General features: G+C 34.5%; 1 protein-coding gene across 2 annotated transcripts; it reads left to right on the top strand.

Annotated features, from left to right (window-relative positions):
- The first annotated feature begins 289 nt into the window (after positions 1 to 289).
- Positions 290 to 16,883, top strand: LOC141677140 (DNA-directed RNA polymerases IV and V subunit 2-like). Of its 2 annotated transcripts, none has more exons than XM_074482904.1 (8): positions 290 to 563; positions 2,152 to 2,594; positions 2,891 to 3,103; positions 4,689 to 5,566; positions 7,794 to 8,085; positions 13,069 to 14,007; positions 15,264 to 15,535; positions 16,052 to 16,883. In XM_074482904.1, exons 2-8 carry the CDS (start codon positions 2,181 to 2,183, stop codon positions 16,548 to 16,550), a joined length of 3,507 nt encoding a protein of 1,168 aa, XP_074339005.1. In that variant the 5' UTR covers positions 290 to 563; positions 2,152 to 2,180; the 3' UTR covers positions 16,551 to 16,883. The 2 variants fall into 2 exon arrangements, with proteins under 2 accessions (XP_074339005.1, XP_074339006.1); XM_074482905.1 differs by lacking the exon at positions 290 to 563 and adding an exon at positions 1,166 to 1,312.
- The last annotated feature ends 1,989 nt before the right edge of the window (positions 16,884 to 18,872 follow it).

The following is an 18,872-nucleotide window of genomic DNA, read 5'->3' as shown; positions in this document are numbered from 1 at the left end:
TTATTTTTATTATAAATTTATAATTATTTTATATTTATAAACATATTTTAAAACTGTAATAAACATAATAAATAAAATTTTTAAATATTAACCCGAACCCCTATATTATACCGGATTTAAAGTAGTTTTATATAAGGAGTGATTTGTAGGTTTTATTTTGAGTATTATTTTTGTAAGCAAATAAAATAGAAATATTGGTGAGAGAGAACGCGAGCATAACAAAAACTAATGGAAAACCATGTTTAAAACTGGCGAGATATAATATCATAAACTAGGGTAGGGCATAGCACTGCTGACTTTTGAAGTTGTGAGATATGCTGCTGGTGCAATAATTGATAAATTAAACCCCCACATCAGAATACAAGTTGAAGACATTGAAAAACAAACAAGTTGAGTTGTGTTGATTTTGCAAACAAAACATTCTGAAGTTGGGTCTAGTAGTACAATAATGACACCAACAAACAATATCAGAAAAATAAAATATATGACACCAGCACTGCCTGCTTCACACTCATCACTTGTGATTTTCTTATGTGCAAAACCCTAGAAACTTTTTCACTTGTGTAAGTCTCTCTATGTATCTCTCTTCTGTACCTATATATTTATATATTTGTATCATGTATGATTGCAATTCTTGCTTTCTTCTTCATTATTTTGCTTGTCAAAATTTCTTGACTTGTGGGTAAAGATTAAGGCCTTTTTATGTAGATTCTTATTTGCAAATATAAACTTGATTTTCTTCAATTATGTTTAAAGTATAATGTCAAATATGTCATTTTTATGTACCTCAATTTAAAGATGATTTGCTGCTTGTTTACTGCGTGTGGCTGTGGGTATTCAATTCATATTTGTCATATAATGTTCGAATTGTCTTCCGGGTTAACAGTAATCCAAGTATTAGTGGGACGTTAGTGCTATGAAGTAGGCTACATTAATAATCCAAAAGAATTGGTGCATCAAGTGGTATTAGATAGATGCATTTGGTTTCTTGTATAACTCTCTGTTCTTGACAAGTTAAATTTTGGCTATATTATTGAAGAATTGTGATAATAGGGTCATTCACCCTTCTTCATGTATTATAATTACTATTAGTACAAATCTAAGAATTTTGAAGTAAATATGTGTAGACACTAGTGGTGGCCAGTTGGGCGGTCCGGGCGGTTCGGGCCGGGCCGCCGGCGGGTTCGGTTCACTGATCCCAGGCACTGAACCGGCACTGCTCAGGCCGGGTTGAAAAGGAGAACCGGATTCGACTCGCGAGTCGTTACTGAGCTCGTGAGCCCGCGAGCCTGGGCGGGTTTGCGGTTCAAAGGTCGGCCAATTAAATGCTCTATTCTACCTACTGTCCTCTCTAATTTGTTTATTCAATCTATTGTGCTCATGTATTAAATGCTTCCTCTTCCTCTTGTTGTTATTGTAGTTATCAATGTGTATTAATCCTCCATTTACTAAGTTCCACCCTACTATAATCTACTTTATCACATTAGAAACTAAAAAATGGAGGCTACAAATATGACTAGGCTGCAAAGGATGTAGAAAAAAAGATCCTAAACCGTGGACCGTGCCGGGCTGTGCGGGCTGGTTTGGGCTCGGGTTGAACTTTTTTGAATCGTATTCGGCTCGTTGTACTGTAATGAATCGTGCGGGTTTCGAAGCGGCCTGCTTCGGGACGAATTAATCGGGCTTCTGTACGAGCCGGTCCCGAACAGGCGGTTGGAACCCGCACGACTGGCCAGCTCTAGTAGACACACACACACACACACACATTATATGGACACCGGTTATGTATGTACATGGGAATTTAAAGATTGTTGTATGTCTTCTGCTTGTGGTTGTGGGTATTTTAAACTATGTTTGTGGTATAAGCTTCAAATTGTTTCGGGGATTAGCAATAATCGAAAAATTAGAGGGATGTGATTGCTAAAGTATGCTATGTTAAAAATTTGACATTATGGATGAAAGAAGTAGTATGAGATACATTTTTTTTTTCTCTCATAATGCTCTTTGTTTCTGTGTTTCATTCTATGTTTTCATGAATATCTGACGAGGCACTATTGTATAGCTTTTGTAGTTTTATGTTGCTACCAACTCTATTGGGAAAGTTTAATTTGTTGACTTTGTGAGTTAATTATGTCTTTTTTTGCCTGTCAGACATTTTAGGAGTATTGGGTATAGAAGCTATGGACGTGGATTATGTTTCGAAGGAGAGTAACGATGTTCTAAGAGGTCTAAATGAAGTTGAACTGAAAAGGTTTTTGAAAACAGCTGCTCAATCCTTTTTCAAACAATATGGCTTGATAAGTCATCAACTGAACTCTTATAACGATTTCATAAGAAATGGGATCCAAGAAGTTTTTGATTCAGTTGGCGAGATTATAGTAAAGCCTTTGCATGATTCATCTCAATATGGTGATGGTGAATGGAGATCTGCATCAGTAAAGTTTGGAAAGGTCACCTTTGAACAACCAAAATTCTATGGAGGCGAAAAATTTCCAACTGATGATGGTGATTGTTTTGTGGATATGTTGCCCAGACATGCAAGGCTTCAGAATATGACATATGCAGCCAGGATGCAAGTTCAGGTCAACTTTAAGGTACTAATGTCTGGAGTAAGCACGCACGGATACAACCACGCACCCACACACACTTCTGGGTTCGTGCTTTATTAATGTTCTTCATAAGCATGTGAGAATACATTTTTATAGAATTTTGTGATGACTTGATATTAGATGTATATGACTGTAGTTTGACTTTAGCTTATCTTATCTTTCCTCTTCTGTATTGAACCTTAGCCTATGTAAAGGTCCCAACAATCGTGTACCTCAAATATTCTACCTGCTAACTACCCAAACATTACTATGTTTCGTTACTGATGTGTTGCAAACCTTAGGTATACAACGAAAAGATGGTCAGAAGCGACAACTTTGGAAATGATGAACATCAATATATAGAGAAGGTTCTTTCTAGCGAAAGTTGCACGGAAATGATTATAGGGAAGCTTCCGGTTATGGTGAAATCTGATTTATGCTGGATGAAAGGAGTTAACAAAGGTGATTGTGATTTTGACCATGGAGGTTATTTCATAATCAATGGAGCTGAGAAGGTGACGGTCTTTTATTCTTTGTTTCTTTCATATAATAAATCTTAGCATACACCCTAAGTACTACTAAAACACAATAGCTTTTTTAGGAACAATTGAACAATCTTTTTTTATCAATGCAATTGATATTCATTGAATATGCATGGACAACAAAATATGTTTTATGGTTTTCATAACAACATAATGTATATTTAATAAATACGGTATAAATTATGATGTTAACTTTATAAATATTTTTTATTTTGTAATTATTATATATTGTATCTATATACCTATTTTTTCTAGTTAATATAATTTTTTTATATAAAATAAATTTTTTAATTGAATTTTTTTACAATATTGGCATTGATTGAAGCTAATACACGGTGAAAAAGCTATCTTACAAAACATTACAGTATTAAACACTATTTTACACTATTTATTTATCCATTTTGTAAAAAAAAATATTATGGCCGTGTTTGGAAGTTAGCGTTTTGGCACAAAAATAGCTTTTTGAATCAAATTAGAGGTTTGACCAAATGAAACCTCTAATATTAGTGTTTGGTAGTTAGCTTTTTGAAATATCTTTTTGGTCCCAAAAAACTAATTTTGAAAAAGCTACTTGGAGCAGATTTTCTAAGTAAATAGTACAAAAAGCTAATTGAAACATTTATTTGCCAAACAGTTTTATTCGAAACAACTAAATTCTATCAGCTAGTCAAAACAACTAACTTAATTAGCTAGTCAAAACAGCTATTGCAAACTGCTACAGCTAACAACTTACAACTAATTGTCAAACAGGGCCTATGTGTGTTATCAAGTAATTTTATATATGTTTACCCTTTAATTTAGGCCTAAAATTTCTTAGGCTAATAATAATCCACTTATAATTCGTGTAGTGTATTAAATATTGTAAAACCACTCTGTGATCTTAACTTCATTCTTTTGTGGTATAGTATTACTTACTTTACTTGCGTGAATTGTCATCCATGATTATTTAGTTGAGTTCTTGGACTAGAACAATGAAAGACATATGTGACTATGAAGCAGGCTATAAGGAAAAGGCCGAAGTCATGCCGAAGTCATGACACAGTAACAACCAAAGAACTCCAAAACAATTAGATAAATGTAACTCAATGTGTGTTAGTATTTTTTTGAGTGTGTATAACAAAATTTATTGTTCTTTTATACAGGGAAGATTCATGATTGGCTGTTTGATATTGATCTAGTTTGATAGTTGCGGATAATATCCTTTTCAATTAGCCAGACAAAAATGCTTGAGTCTTGAAGCACATACCATTTTATTTTCTTTGTATATAATGACAATTCAAATCTGTGGGTATGAAATATCTGATTTGTATTGCCTCTCGTTTTTAATTAGGTTATCATTCTTCAGGTCATCTGACTTGTTTTTGACAGAACTGTTTCTCCCCTTCTATATTGTCCAAGTATGCTCAGTTGAGTAAGGCCATAAGCTTGTCCAAGTATTGTCCAAGTATACTAGTTACACGCATTATCATTAAGAATCCTGTCTGATGATGTGCTAGTTAACATGTATTTTTGTAAGTTGTGTATATTAAACGGTAACTAATACCCCTTGTTGCTCCAGATCTTTGTTGCTCAGGAGCAAAGCTGCTTGAAGAGACTATATTTGGCTTGTAATCCCAATTGGATTGCTTCATACCGTCATACATTCATAAGGAAAAGGGTGCATGTGAAACTAGTGGATACTTCTAAAATTCAACAAATTGTAGGAAGGAAGGTTCTAATTGTCTCTTTCCTAAGTGAGATGCCAATCTGGATATTGTTTTTTGCGCTTGGTGTGTCCTCCGATAGAGATGTTGTTAACCTTATTGATGTTGATGCTGAAGATGATACTATTGTCAATATTCTAAGAGCTTCAATGCGTGAAGCTGACAAGCAATGTGAAAATTTTCGTAGAAGAGGAATGGCACTTAGGTATCTAGAACAACAATTTAAGACTTGTGAATATCCACCAGAAGAGTCTGTTGAAGAGTGCATTGACAAGCTTCTGTTCCCCAAACTCATTGGTATCAAGCAAAAGGCTCGTTTTTTAGCCTATATGGTGAAGTGTCTCTTAAAGGCCTATACTGGCCGCAGAAAATTAGATTGCAGGGATGATTTTAGAAACAAAAGGTTGGAGCTGGCCTATGAGCTTTTAGATCGTGAACTTAAAGTTCATATTAATCATGCTAAGCGGAAAATGATCAAGAATATGCAAAGAGATCTTGATGGAGATCGTACTATGAATCGAATTGAACACTATCTAGACTGCTCAATTATAACAAATGGGCTTTCTAGGGCATTCTCCACTGGGGCATGGTCTCATCCATACAAGAAAGCAGAAAAGATATCTGGTGTAGTGGCTAATTTGAGCCGAACTAATCCGCTCCAATCAATATCTGAGATGAGAAGAACACGTCAGCGTGTTGAATACACGGGAAAAATTGGCGGGGCTCGATATCCGTAAGTAACATACTATTGCTAATCACTTACATGCACATGCTTATATACTTTCTTCTCGTTCGTAGCTATGTTGTTGCATGACATTCGTTTTATCTGTGGTAGCTGCTGCTTTGTTGTCTTATCTTGTGAAAAAAATAATAGGGTGATGCTTCTTTCCAAAAGTCGGTATAGTTGTGTTCTGAGCTATGTCGTTATAATCTAGGTCATTCAGACTCAGGTGAATCTTCCATTTAGAATTTCTGAAAGCAGGGACACAAGGACTCTGTCCTATTTTTGGACATGGGTACGGGCCCACATCATAATTTACTGATAAATTAAGTATATTATATTAAAGTTCATAGCAAAAACTAAAAAATAAAGTTCACACAAAAAATTGTATTTGTACCGTGCCCATCTACTGGACTTAGTGCTTGTGGGGTATGCTTCGGATATGTGTACATGAATTATATGGGGTTATATGACTATTTATTCTTGTTCTATTGGAAACATAATCCATGAATTATTGTGATCTATTTATTTTAGTACTAGAAGGTACAAAAAGAGTAATTGTAATCTTTTTTAAGTTAAACTGCAAATTTATTATTAAAAAAATCGAGTAAGTGCCTAAATTAAGTATTTGGTTTCAACTTACAAGTCAGTTTAATGCAACAGGCACTAAGCATGGTAAAATCAGAACAAAATATCTACATTCCACGGGTTGTAATTCCAGTGATTAATAATATTTAGTGCATAGAAATAACTTCTTGAATTTTGTTTTATATCCGGATAAGGGGATCATTAATTCTCCCAAGGAGTAAGTGTGTTGTATATATATCATATAAGATTTGATAGGGAAGGACAACTTTAATCTGTATAAGAATTTAATCATCTATGCCAGGTCTGAATAGTAAAACTGTCAAAGAGTCAAGTCAGCTACATATATTTGTCTTTAGAAGAACACTTGAAGAAGATGAATACATAGGATCGCATACTCATCTGTAGTCAACAGTGAAACCAGATATAATCATCTACACCACAATTGCAGAAATTTATTAAAAGGAAATCTGCACTAACGTCAGAATAAACTTGATTACTATTGAAAATAACTCATCAGAGCTTTCTGTATTTCTCTGTCTATTATCCTAAATACAACTGTGGCACAGATAGATGGCTCTTGTAGATCGGGTACATTGCCTTGGAATGTACAATCCTGATGCAAAAATTATGAAGCGTGTTGTGGTGCATTAGATGTGACTACCCCATTCTATACATTGTTGCTTTAAAATTAACTAATTTAGCTGTCATCGTTTAAGCTAATTTATTCTGTACTGGCTTCAAACACAACAGCAAAATGATAGAAGGCCAGAAGTAGCATGTAAATATAGGAATATGCTCAAAAAGTACTGTATTGAAAGGTGGCCCTTTTTAGCACCCTCTCGTGCCTATAATATGCCTGATATATCAAACAATTGACAATTAATTTGTTTGCCCACGTGATTTAGAAAACAAGCTTTGAAGGTGAAGACTGGGTTTGCTTCTTGCTGTTAAATATATTTTATTAGCTAAAAAGTCAACTACGAAAGTGTTAGGAGTTTAGTGCATTAAATAGGTGTAGCACATTTTTCTTCTGGCTTGGGTACTTGACTAATGCTAACTTGTATTTGAATCACGTTGATACTTGATAGATAAAAAATAATTGCACATAGCACATGTAAAGATTGTGTACATGTACTAGAATTACAAAAAAAATAAAAATTAAAGAAAGTGTTACTCATTTTATAAATGCGTTAGCTGTTGCCAAAAGGGGCCAACTTTTTTAAATGTATTATTTTGTTCATTTCAACTTGAAATTGTGCCCAAAAGGGTCAAAACTAGAATGAGAGCTAACGAGGCTTAATTCGCAGGAAAGCTGAATAGATGATATTTTTTATTTAACGTTCATGTATCATGAACATATTTCCATATAGCCACTGGTTACAGAATGACTGGAAAATGGAATACTCTAGTAATGCAGGCAGATAGAATGTGAAAAGTATTGATGTTTAGTCAGATATGTCGTAATTCTTTTAAACATGTTAAGATTTTTAACCAAGTCAGGGTCGTCTGGCTCTTCAAGAATTGTTTGGACGAGCTGATGAATTAGTGACCGGGCTTTCTAAATTTAAGCTTGCATCTCTGTACAGTTGCACATCAATTTAAATTCCATTCCTGTACTTATATTAATCATGTGCCTTATTTTTGGATGCAGCCACCCTTCCTATTGGGGAAAGATATGTTTTGTCTCTACTCCAGATGGAGAAAATTGTGGTTTGATAAAAAATTTAGCCAGCACTGGACTTGTCAGTACGAGCATTTTGGAACCATTTTTTGACAAATTGCTAGACTGTGGGATGGAAGAGTTGGTCGATGATACTTCGACTTCACTTCATGGAAAGAATTTTATTTTTCTTGATGGAGAACTAGTTGGAGTTTGTCATGATTCGGCCTCATTTGTTTCAAAATTGAGAAGTATGCGACGCAAAAAGAAAGTACCGAGCCAGGTACCTTAAAATTTCACATGCAAAAAGGATTCCTTTAGCATATATTACAAAATGGTTTTAGATTCATTCCCACTATTGGTTCTGTGATAAGCATGAAGCATCACTTTTTGAAACTGATTTGCATGTTTTATGAAACAAGTGGAGCATTAAGTTTTTTTTACCATAAATAAGGAATATCAAGGTAAATAGATTTGTGTGTGCTGCTTTGAGCTTCATGTGCATCATGGTCTTTTGCAATCTGCTATGAATTTCTTTTGCGTAGTTATGGCAGTTGTAAATTAGGCATCCTGTATAGGCATCTTTTGTATAGTTTTCTGTTATAGTCATTAAAAATATGTTACATCACATGCATATCATTTCAGATATTGCTAGTAGTACTCAGCGCTGAAAAATAATAATCTAAACGTCTTTAATTTATAATTAAGGAAGATTTTTCGAGTCCTATTTTTTCTTGTTATAAGGATGAACAGCATACTATTTATTTTTCCCTATCCATGTTCTACTAAATAAGGTAGTCATTAGGGGAGACATGAGGCCCCCTCTCCCCCTCCAAAAAAAACCTCTCCTAAAACTTCATACGTCTTTCATTGTTATGTTTAAAATCATAATGTGATGTATTTAGTCCCCCCCCCACAATTTAATATTTTGTCAGGGTCCAGTGTCCACCCAAAACGAATCCCAAAATCTCAAATATCAATAGTTTTTTTTATAAAAATATTCATAATTTTTATTATTTTGTTCTTATAACCTACGATTTCTCGTATACTTCGGTATTTTAAATGGTCATTCAAAGTTTTCCCCCTCCGGAAAACAATTCTGGTTCCGTCCCCTGAAGGTAGTATCCCTGCCTCCGACTCTATTTGTACTTGAAGTGTTTTTTTCTATGTAAACTCATACACACCCAGGTGTCGAACCCTTAACCTCCTCCGGAGAATGTACTTGAAGTGTGAACTTGGATAAAATACTGATGTAAGAAGTAATGCGGCATTTTAAGATATAATATGATGTCCCTTGGCTGGGTAAAGACTAATTTAGACCAATCCTATATTTATTCCGCCCCCTCAATTTACTGATTTCATACTTCAGTTTCATCATCCATTCCGCTGCCAATTTCGTAAATGTGAACCACCACTATAACAATGTAGATGTTTATATTGAAGGCATCAGAGATTAAATGAATGTGTCGAGTGGTATTTAACCATTATTTTTCTTTCTAAATGTCTAACATTAAGATATCCGTAAATTTCTTTTGTTGTATAAAGTACTCCAGTTTTCTAAGGGGTTTAAACCTGATTTTTTTAAAACCTCAGTAAAAAATGTGAGTTTAGAATTTCTAGCTTTATTTCTTAATTACACTTATTCAATTTCTTTAAGCACATTTGCTTTTAGGAACTTACTTCTGATCAGTATGGTTTATTGGGATGCTTTTCTGGAGCTCTTGAACGAACCCATTAGGCAGTTTTGACAGCAAATTGTGCGTATTTTTTCATTGTGTTTGGATTGCAGTTGTTGAGTTTATGCTTGGTTGATCCTGAAAACCTAGATCGTTCACTTTAATATATTATCTTGCTAAATTTTTTATTCTGACCTTCTGCTTTTATTTGTCTCCCGTTTTGTTCAATAGGGGCTTTAGATTGAGAGATTCTTTTAATTCCTTTTATTATCTAGATTGTCACCTACTACCAAGGGAGAGGACCTTCCTCTGACTGAAAAAGGTTTTCATCATCTATGTTATCTAGTGCATATAACTTTTTAGTTTTTCCCTTGGTTACATATCTTTGAGTGTATTTAGAGGTTGTTTGGTTCAAGGAATGGTATGGATTTAGAATCAGGAATCAGGTTAACTTGGTAGGTTAACTTGGTACGGGGTTGAGGTATCGTTTATGATATCATGTGTTTGGTTGAGGATTGAAATGCATATTTTTGAGTAAAATATTTTTGAGTCGTTAATTTGAATTATTAATTTATTATTATTTTAATATATTTTGGTTACTAGATTTATTTTTATACTAAACTTTTATATTTAATTGTTTAAATAGAGATAAAAATATGAAATAGTAGAAATAAAGTTGATTACCTACCCCTCTCCTATACCCACCTCCCCCTTGGTTATGAGAAAAACCATTGGTTATGAGAAAAACCATAAATTGGAGGTGTGAGAAATGGGTTTCGTTATTAAAATTCTCAACCAAACATTAGGTATGAGGTTAGAATGAACAAAACACATACATGATTCCAGACAAACTCTAACCAATCGACCCCTATAAACAATTAGAATTATTATGGGTTTTTGTTTTTGAGGATGAAGTGGGTTGGACCCAGTGTAACATAGAACGGGGTGCAATGCGAAACGGGGTACGGAAACGGATACGTGGAAGGTGACATAAGGTGAACCCGGTACGGAGGAATGTATGGGTACGGAGGGATGCATGGGTACAGAGGGATGATAATATAGTTATTGAATAATTTATGAGTTAATTGCACTTTGCAATCCCATCTTTGATTTAAAATCAAAATAGTAAACCTACTTTGTAAAACACAGTTTGCAACCCTTAACTTTCAATATTAACTTAAACATGCATCACTTTCGATTATAAAATTAAAATTGAGATGTTAATATTAATAACTAAAATTTCAAATCAATAAAAATATTTATTTTTATGCATATTTTGCATGAAAAAAATTATACCCCCTCCGTCTCACTGGATTCTTTACATTGGTGACGGAAGATCGACACGCATTTTAAAATTTCCGTAAAGTATGATTCTCTAAATAATTTTAAATACTTTTGGTAAATAAAAATATAATATTTAAAATTTTATATAGAAAAGAAAATTCTAAAAATAAATTATAGAACTATATTTTATAGTAGTCTTAATGCGTGTTGGCACGAGGAAAAAGTAAGTAAAAAAGCAAAGAGTAGCTATTTTCCATTAGTAATGCTCTAAATTAATCATAATGCTAAATATTTAAAATATATTTATCAAGCAAAATATATGTTTTTATATATAATCATAAAGTTTTTAAATATATTTATATTTTAAAATTTTTAAAAAGTATACCGAGTAAAATATAAAATAATTGATATTAATATTATTTTTATAATTTGAAATTCTAACTTTAAGTTTAATTTAAAAAAATAAAAATTAATATTTATATAATTTGCTGAATTTCAATTTTACCCTTCAAAATATAAATATTTTTTACAAAATGGTTAAAGGGATGCATATTGTATTTGATGTCGAAAGTTAGAGGTCGCTAACTGCATTTTTGAAAATAAGTATATAGTTTTGTTAATGAATGAAAGGTAGGGGTTGCAAAATGCAATTAACTCATAATTTATTTGAGAATCAATAAAGGACATAATGTCCCTTGACAAATTATATCGTGTTGACTGTAATTTATTATAATTGCTCCAAGAGATATAAGTAATATCAAGTAGTTAATATATGGGTATTGCCATCGGTCAAAATATCAACATCGGTTAATTATCTTTGAAAGAACTTTGTGAAAGGAATCAGTGATAAAATTGTTTCGATAAATAAAATAATGAAAATGTAAAGCGGGCCTCCTAACAAATGGCCTCCTATTTAATTAGGCACATATATCGAAGTAAATAAGTGGAAGTTTAGATACATAAGTTATACAACTGGTCTCTTGTATGTTTCTTGAAAGCCGCGAATCTCTGTTCTCTACTGTGCATCTCTTCTTCTTCGTCTTCGAACACCATTAAAGCTCTCCTACACAACAACTATAGAGACAAAGATCAGCTCCTTTCTTTAATCTGATCATCTTCTGAAACTAGAAGTCAAGAATCAAGTGTGTTCTTATGGGTCGTCGCTGCCAGCGTTTCCGGTTGCGAACCCCGACGTTTCCGGTCGCGATTGTACCGGAATCGAGAACGAACGAACTGGGTAGCCATACTGGCAACGTTCCACGTTCCTTGTATCAGTGGTTTGACCAAAATGCTAATCTACCATGGTTACTTTGTGTAGTAGTCTCCTCTTCATTTTGTGAGCATTCTTTTAGTTAATTTCATTGAAGGTTGACGACTTGACGATAGTCTATTTTCATTAGTTGAGCAGTAGATTGCTAGTATCGTAATTTTGTCCACAATTTTCACAGTATTAGGAATCAGTTACAGTAGGTTTTGCAATTAGAAGTTTCTTTGCAAAGATGGTTTCAATAAAAGGGGTATTGCCAACCACAATCTTATGTCATTTATATTCCTTGTTTCATAAATTTGTATGTACCTGTGCGAAACTATTTCCTACAAGTACTATACCGATAACATTACCCACATTCGTGCTTTGTCAAATAAGTTTTACAGATACATATCTATGCTTGCTATTTCCGCTAGTATTATGTAAGCTTCTATACCCGCAGGTGAAGGCATTATGCCTATATACATTCTCTTCCCTACATGACTCCCAGACGCAGGGAGGGGCTGATAGGGGTTGACTCATTTCGGAGTCTAGGACTTGTTAGTCAGGTTCCCTATTTCAGAAAAAAACTTTGGTTTTTGCTTCAAAAAGCCAAGCGCATTTCAAAAGGTTGTGGATTTTCTGCACTTCGCTTTGCATTTAAGCTCCAAGAAGCCTTTTGCACTTGTCATCTAATAAATAAACCTTTTCAGCAAAGCAAAGAACTGAATTGCATCCTGTTCTCATAAGCTATTTTTGTTTCCTTTTTAATTATATGACAGAAATTGGCTGTCATTCTTGTCCATTTGTAGTGGCACCGTCTAATATACTAAATAAAGTTACCTTTCTCTACTGAGTTATGCTCGAACCAGTAGTATAACACTGAAATAAAGTTTCTGTTTTTATGTCTGAATATCAATTAATGTAATAGCAGGTTCGTAGTTGTTTGTGTATCTCTCGCTTTATCTACATTTTCACTGTGTTAGTGCGGTGTGCAATAAGACTGTTTTAGGTAGAATGTGGAGTCGTGGACTAAAATTGTAGTGTGGTTCCATTTCAGGTGGAAATCAAAAGAGATGCGCAGCAGGGAGAAGTCCGCATATTTTGTGATGCTGGGAGGGTTCTACGGCCTCTTTTAGTTGTCAGAAATATAGTGAAAATCAAATCAATCAACAAGGGAGACTATGGCTTTCAATCCCTTTTGGACAATGGCATTATTGAGCTTATCGGAGCTGAGGAGGAGGAAGACTGTTGTACTGCATGGGGAATTGAGTATCTGGGGACCAAAAATAAAGAAGATTTACCAGTGAAGTATACACACTGCGAACTTGACATGTCATTTCTCTTAGGCTTAAGCTGTGGACTTATCCCATTTGCGAATCATAATCATGCAAAAAGGGTTCTCTACCAGTCTCAGAAACACTCCCATCAGGCGATAGGTTATTCTACTACAAATCCGCACATTCGAGTTGATACTCTTACTCATCAGTTATATTATCCCCAAAAACCTCTTTTCCGAACGATGGTTTTTGATTGTCTTGGAAGACCTGATTGCAATGTAATGCCGTCAAGGCCCGAATTTTATAATGGGCAATGTGCTATTGTGGCAGTTAACGTTCACTTTGGTTATAACCAGGAAGATTCTTTAGTCATGAATCGTGCTTCAGCAGAACGTGGTATGTTTCGATCAGAGCACATCAGAAGCTACAAAACTGATATCTACAACGAGGAGGCATTTTCCAAGCCACCGAAAGTAGAAGACTTAATGAAATTTGGGAAGATCCAAAGCAGAGTTGGACGTGTTGACAGCTTGGAAGAAGATGGTTTCCCATATATTGGTGCAAGTCTGCGAGCTGGTGATATTATTATTGGGAAACATGCTGAATCTGGGGCTGACCAGAGTCTAAAACTGAAGCACACTGAAAGAGGCACGGTTCACAGAGTAGTACTCTCTGCTAATGATGAAGGAAAAAACTTCGGTTTAGTATCTTTGAGACAGGTAATTTTTGTGTAATTTGTTGCATTTGATGCAGTATCTGATGTCTTATAAAGCAGAAGCGACCTTGACAGAACATCTGTAGGAAACTTTCTAATTTACTTCTTTTTCTACTTTCTTCGGTGTCTAGAAGTCATAACTAGGACATAAGAAATCTTGAACTCAAACTACCATCTTTTGTGAGTGATAAACTTTTTAACTCTGTAATTACAGTGTCAAATATAAAATAATCTATTAGTAGCGAACGATGAGGTGATGGGTGAGAGATGGCCAATCGCAACTAGATATATGTTTTCTGTAGTTTCTATATGTCGAGGGATGTGAGGGGAATTTATAGGTAAAAGAATAGGTTGTAATCGGTCCATCTTTTATATCGGCTATATGACAATTTAAACCCTAATTAGCATAAATGTATGTTGATCATTTAAGTTTTTTTCTGTCACATTGAACCTTACAGTTCCAGAACTAAAGAAATTGCACAAAATACTGAACAGTTTCCCACTTATTGGTTGACGATGTCTTTTGGTAAAAGGAAAGTGTTGTAGATCTTTATGTGCAAAACTTGCATGCTATTTCCAGCATTGACACATAGAGTAGCCTAATTTCGGGATACATATTTAAGAGCTATAGGGAGAGTAGTGATCCCTTATATATACCTTTAGATCGTATCTTAAACTGGAGACACTGACCCCATTTGAGAACCATCAACCCTTATGTTGTGTGTGGTTGGGGGAATAGAATGGATGAAATTCTAGGGAATTTGTGAGAATTGGAGGGAATATTTGAAAAGATGAGGCAGGGCAGAACTGTTATGATAAGAATTGTGAACAAAATGGATGTAGTAAGGAATGGGGTATTACCTATCAAATTGGGGTGCTTAAATTATAGTTTTGGTGGTTAGCAATGTAATTGGCCAAAGAATGAAAATTTTGAACATTATGCCATTTTATACTTCAAATCTCATTCCATTCTATTCACCCAATCAAACGGGGAAAATGCTATTAGTTTACCCCTGGTGCCACATTATATTTTTTGAAAATCACATTCGTGCATATAACATATTAATAAACAATGAGGATTGAGGATGTGTAAGATAAATTACTACAAATATTGATGAAAGAAGATCATGAAGATGGCAATTTATTTCCCCATCGTATTGGCAAGGCCGTTTAGTTAGTTTTGTTTAATAAGATGAAGTGATCTCTGACTAGGATCCATGGTGTGTATGTAAAATTAATATTTTGGATTGAATGGTGTAGGTTCGATCTCCATCTTTAGGGGATAAATTTTCTAGCATGCATGGGCAGAAGGGCGTCCTTGGCTTTTTGGAGTCGCAGGAGAATTTTCCTTTCACCTCACAAGGGATAGTTCCAGATATCGTGATCAACCCACATGCATTTCCTTCACGTCAGACTCCTGGTCAGCTTTTAGAGGCCGCTCTGGGTAAAGGGATTGCCCTCAATGGTATTGAAAAATATGCCACCCCTTTTTCCACTCTCTCCGTTGATGGCATAGCAGACCAACTCCACAAGTAATATATTTATTTATACTCTTCTTCTCTGACTATAGATAATTGCTGGATTGGTCCATCATTTATTTATATGATTATGCTTAGTTCGGATATGTTGATACAAATAAAAGAAGGGAAACATTTTGTTCTTGTATGTTTTCTTGTCACCAGATATATATTCCATTCATTGGCAAAACTTAGCAGGTTTATTTAACCATATAAAGTATAAGTTTAAGTTATTCATCATTTTGAAGCAAGATAATATTAATTAGATTATAGATATATTCCATTCATTGGCAAAACTTAGCAGGTTTATTTAACCATATAAAGTATAAGTTTAAGTTATTCATCATTTTGAAGCAAGATAATATTAATTAGATTATAGATAAAGTTCGTGAATTTTCTTGGGATCAACATGCAGAATGGCATGTGTATCAACTTGTCAAATCACTACTCATATTTCATCGTGTCTTGTATATTTTGATAGCTACACCTCTAATAACCTGGAGTCTGATCACTATTGTACATGTCTGGCAGGGCTGGATTATCTAGATGGGGAAGTGAGAGGGTTTATGATGGCCGTACTGGTGAGATGATACGCTCGCTTGTGTTCATGGGCCCGACATGCTACCAGCGGTTAACCCATATGGCTGAAGACAAAGTCAAATTCCGGAACACAGGCCCAGTTCATCCTCTCACCAGGCAACCGGTTGCTGATCGTAAACGGTTTGGTGGAGTAAAGTTTGGCGAGATGGAGCGGGATTGTCTTATAGCCCATGGTGCATCAGCAAATCTGCAGGAGCGACTCTTCTTATGTAGCGACTACTCACAGATGCATATATGTCGAACATGCAAGCACACAGCAAATGTAATACAGCGCACAATGAGGGGTAAACACAAAATAAGGGGACCATATTGCCGTTATTGTGAGTCTGCTGAAAACATTGTTAAGGTAGATGTGCCTTTTGGAGCAAAGCTACTATGCCAAGAGCTTTTCAGCATGGGCATATCAATGAAGTTTGAAACCCAGCTTTGATAAATCAACTATGTTCCATCAGTTTATTGGCTTAGAAAACTGAATGCTATGTGTCCATGGCTTGTTATAGAACAATCCAGTGAGGTGGCTTGTTTGGGAATAATACCAAAATAGACTGGGCTTGGTTTAACATTGTGACTGGATTAGAATCATTGCAATGCGTCAGTTTCACAAAAGAGTTGATGGCTTTTATGCCGACTAGTAGCTTGTAGAAATGTTTATGCATCCAAGATGTAACAGTGTGGTCATGTGGATGATGAATTTGCTTTTAGAGAATGTTTTGTTGGTTGTTTCTGTTCCAGTAAACAAGTGAAGTGGAAGTTTTTGTTTTAATCTAGATGGATGGATAAATAACTAAATATGCACATCCTATGGCGAGTAGTTTACCCCGCAAACTGAGAACACGTTTGAATAAACTTGAAAAAATTGTTTTTTTATCTGGATAAATCTATTTGGAGCAAGTCTAACAGTCTCCCTAAATGACCTCCTAACTGAGCTGAGCTGAGATTATAACTTAGATTTTCTGTCAAAAAATATTGCGCCTCTTGCATGATAAGAGGTGATAAATTTTATTAATTATCCATCTAAATTATGATTTTAAGTTGAAATACAAAATTTTCTCATTCATTGTGAAATTTATTAGGACAGAGTTAGACATATACTTATTTGTATGTCCAATGGTGTTATATATTGTGACAGGATTTGTTAGATATATTTAATTATATCAGTATATATACTATCAGTTTGTCATTAGAATTTGTGATATCATGGTTTGACAAAGGGTGATGTTATCGGCATTTGTCATCGGTATTTGCTGATCAGTACTTGTTATCAGTATTTATTTATATCAGTATTTGTCAATCTGGAAATACACAGAAGGATATATTTGTAGAGATATTTCGGTGTAGGGCTTTACTTATATATAGCAATCAATAGTTGGATCTGTATTAAGATTCCTTATTCATGTATATCATATCAACTAGGCTTATCTGTGTAACTATGTAGTATAAGCACGGATTAGGTTAACACTTAAAATGTTGATTATTATTTTTATCATTGTGTGTAACCTAGCAGCTCGGATATCTGTTCATCCTTAGAGAGAGTTTTGTAATCAATTTTTATTCATTAATATGAAAACTGTTCCTGAATTTTGAGTTTCAGTTCGATTTGATTGTTTATACTGTATTCACCCCCATTGTATACTTAAAGGCCTAACAATTGGTAGTAGAGTTTGATGTTGATACACAAGCAGTTTAAGATCCAGAAACAATCAGAAATGACAGACAAAGAAACTCAAACACAACAAACACCACTAGCCACAACCCAAATCAATAATAACATGAGCATATTTGAAACCATCAGAGGGGAAAAAGAAATCTGATTTATTTCGTACCCTTCGCTCTCCAATTCTGAAATTCAATGAGTACCCAATCTGGAAAGTTAAGATGGCTATGTGCTTGGCAGCCACATATCCTGAATATCTGAACAGGATTTATGATGGTTCATATAGGCCCAAGAAACCTGTTGTTGCTGTTCCCGGTGAGACTAACAATATGATTGACAAAGAAAAGAAGAATTATACTCCTGAAGATTTAACATCAATTCTGAAAGATGCTAAGGTGAGGCATCTGCTTCATAGTAGTTTGGATACACTACGTCATAGATGGCTTTAACCAACACCAAAAATGTGTTGCTATAGACCCCTTACAATGTTTCTATAGGCGAAAATGGGTCTATTGCAACACTTTTTCGGTGTTGGTGTTAGTCCCTAACAATGCAACAACAATTACAGAAGGGGGGTTGAATGAAATTCTTGAAACTTTTTCTGAATTATAAAATGTTTTAACTCAAAATATATATGTGAGTGTTTTGATTTGTAAAGTGCAGAATGATAAATTAAAATGAATCAAAACACAAAGTAATAAAAATACAAGTCTTTAAAACTTTCTGGTGGATTTGAATGTATCTACTATATATATATATCGAGAGAACCCTGTGAAGCTTGAATAGCTCACAACTGCTTACAAATAAGAACAACTAAACTTACAGAGAAATGCTAAGGATACAACTTATAATTGTTTCTCTGAGAAAATGTATTGCTTAGTCTTCTTTTTGTTGTTCTACTTGCTACTCTTGGTTTATATATCACCAAGATTACACAGTAATCAGACAAGATAATAAAACAAAACCTATCAAGTCTAATATTATGCTTCTTCACTACTCTATTCCAGCATCTTTAAATACCTTCATAATAGCATGGAAATGGAAATGTTTCTTTGTTCTCAAAACCCAGTTGAATAGGCTGCCACATTCCTTTTGCAA

The sequence above is a fragment of the Apium graveolens genome, chromosome 8, assembly GCF_009905375.1.
Source record: "Apium graveolens cultivar Ventura chromosome 8, ASM990537v1, whole genome shotgun sequence".
NCBI classification, from domain to species: domain Eukaryota; kingdom Viridiplantae; phylum Streptophyta; class Magnoliopsida; order Apiales; family Apiaceae; genus Apium; species Apium graveolens.
Note: the sequence above shows the minus strand (reverse complement) of the source record. Positions and strands in the feature narration are given on the sequence as shown.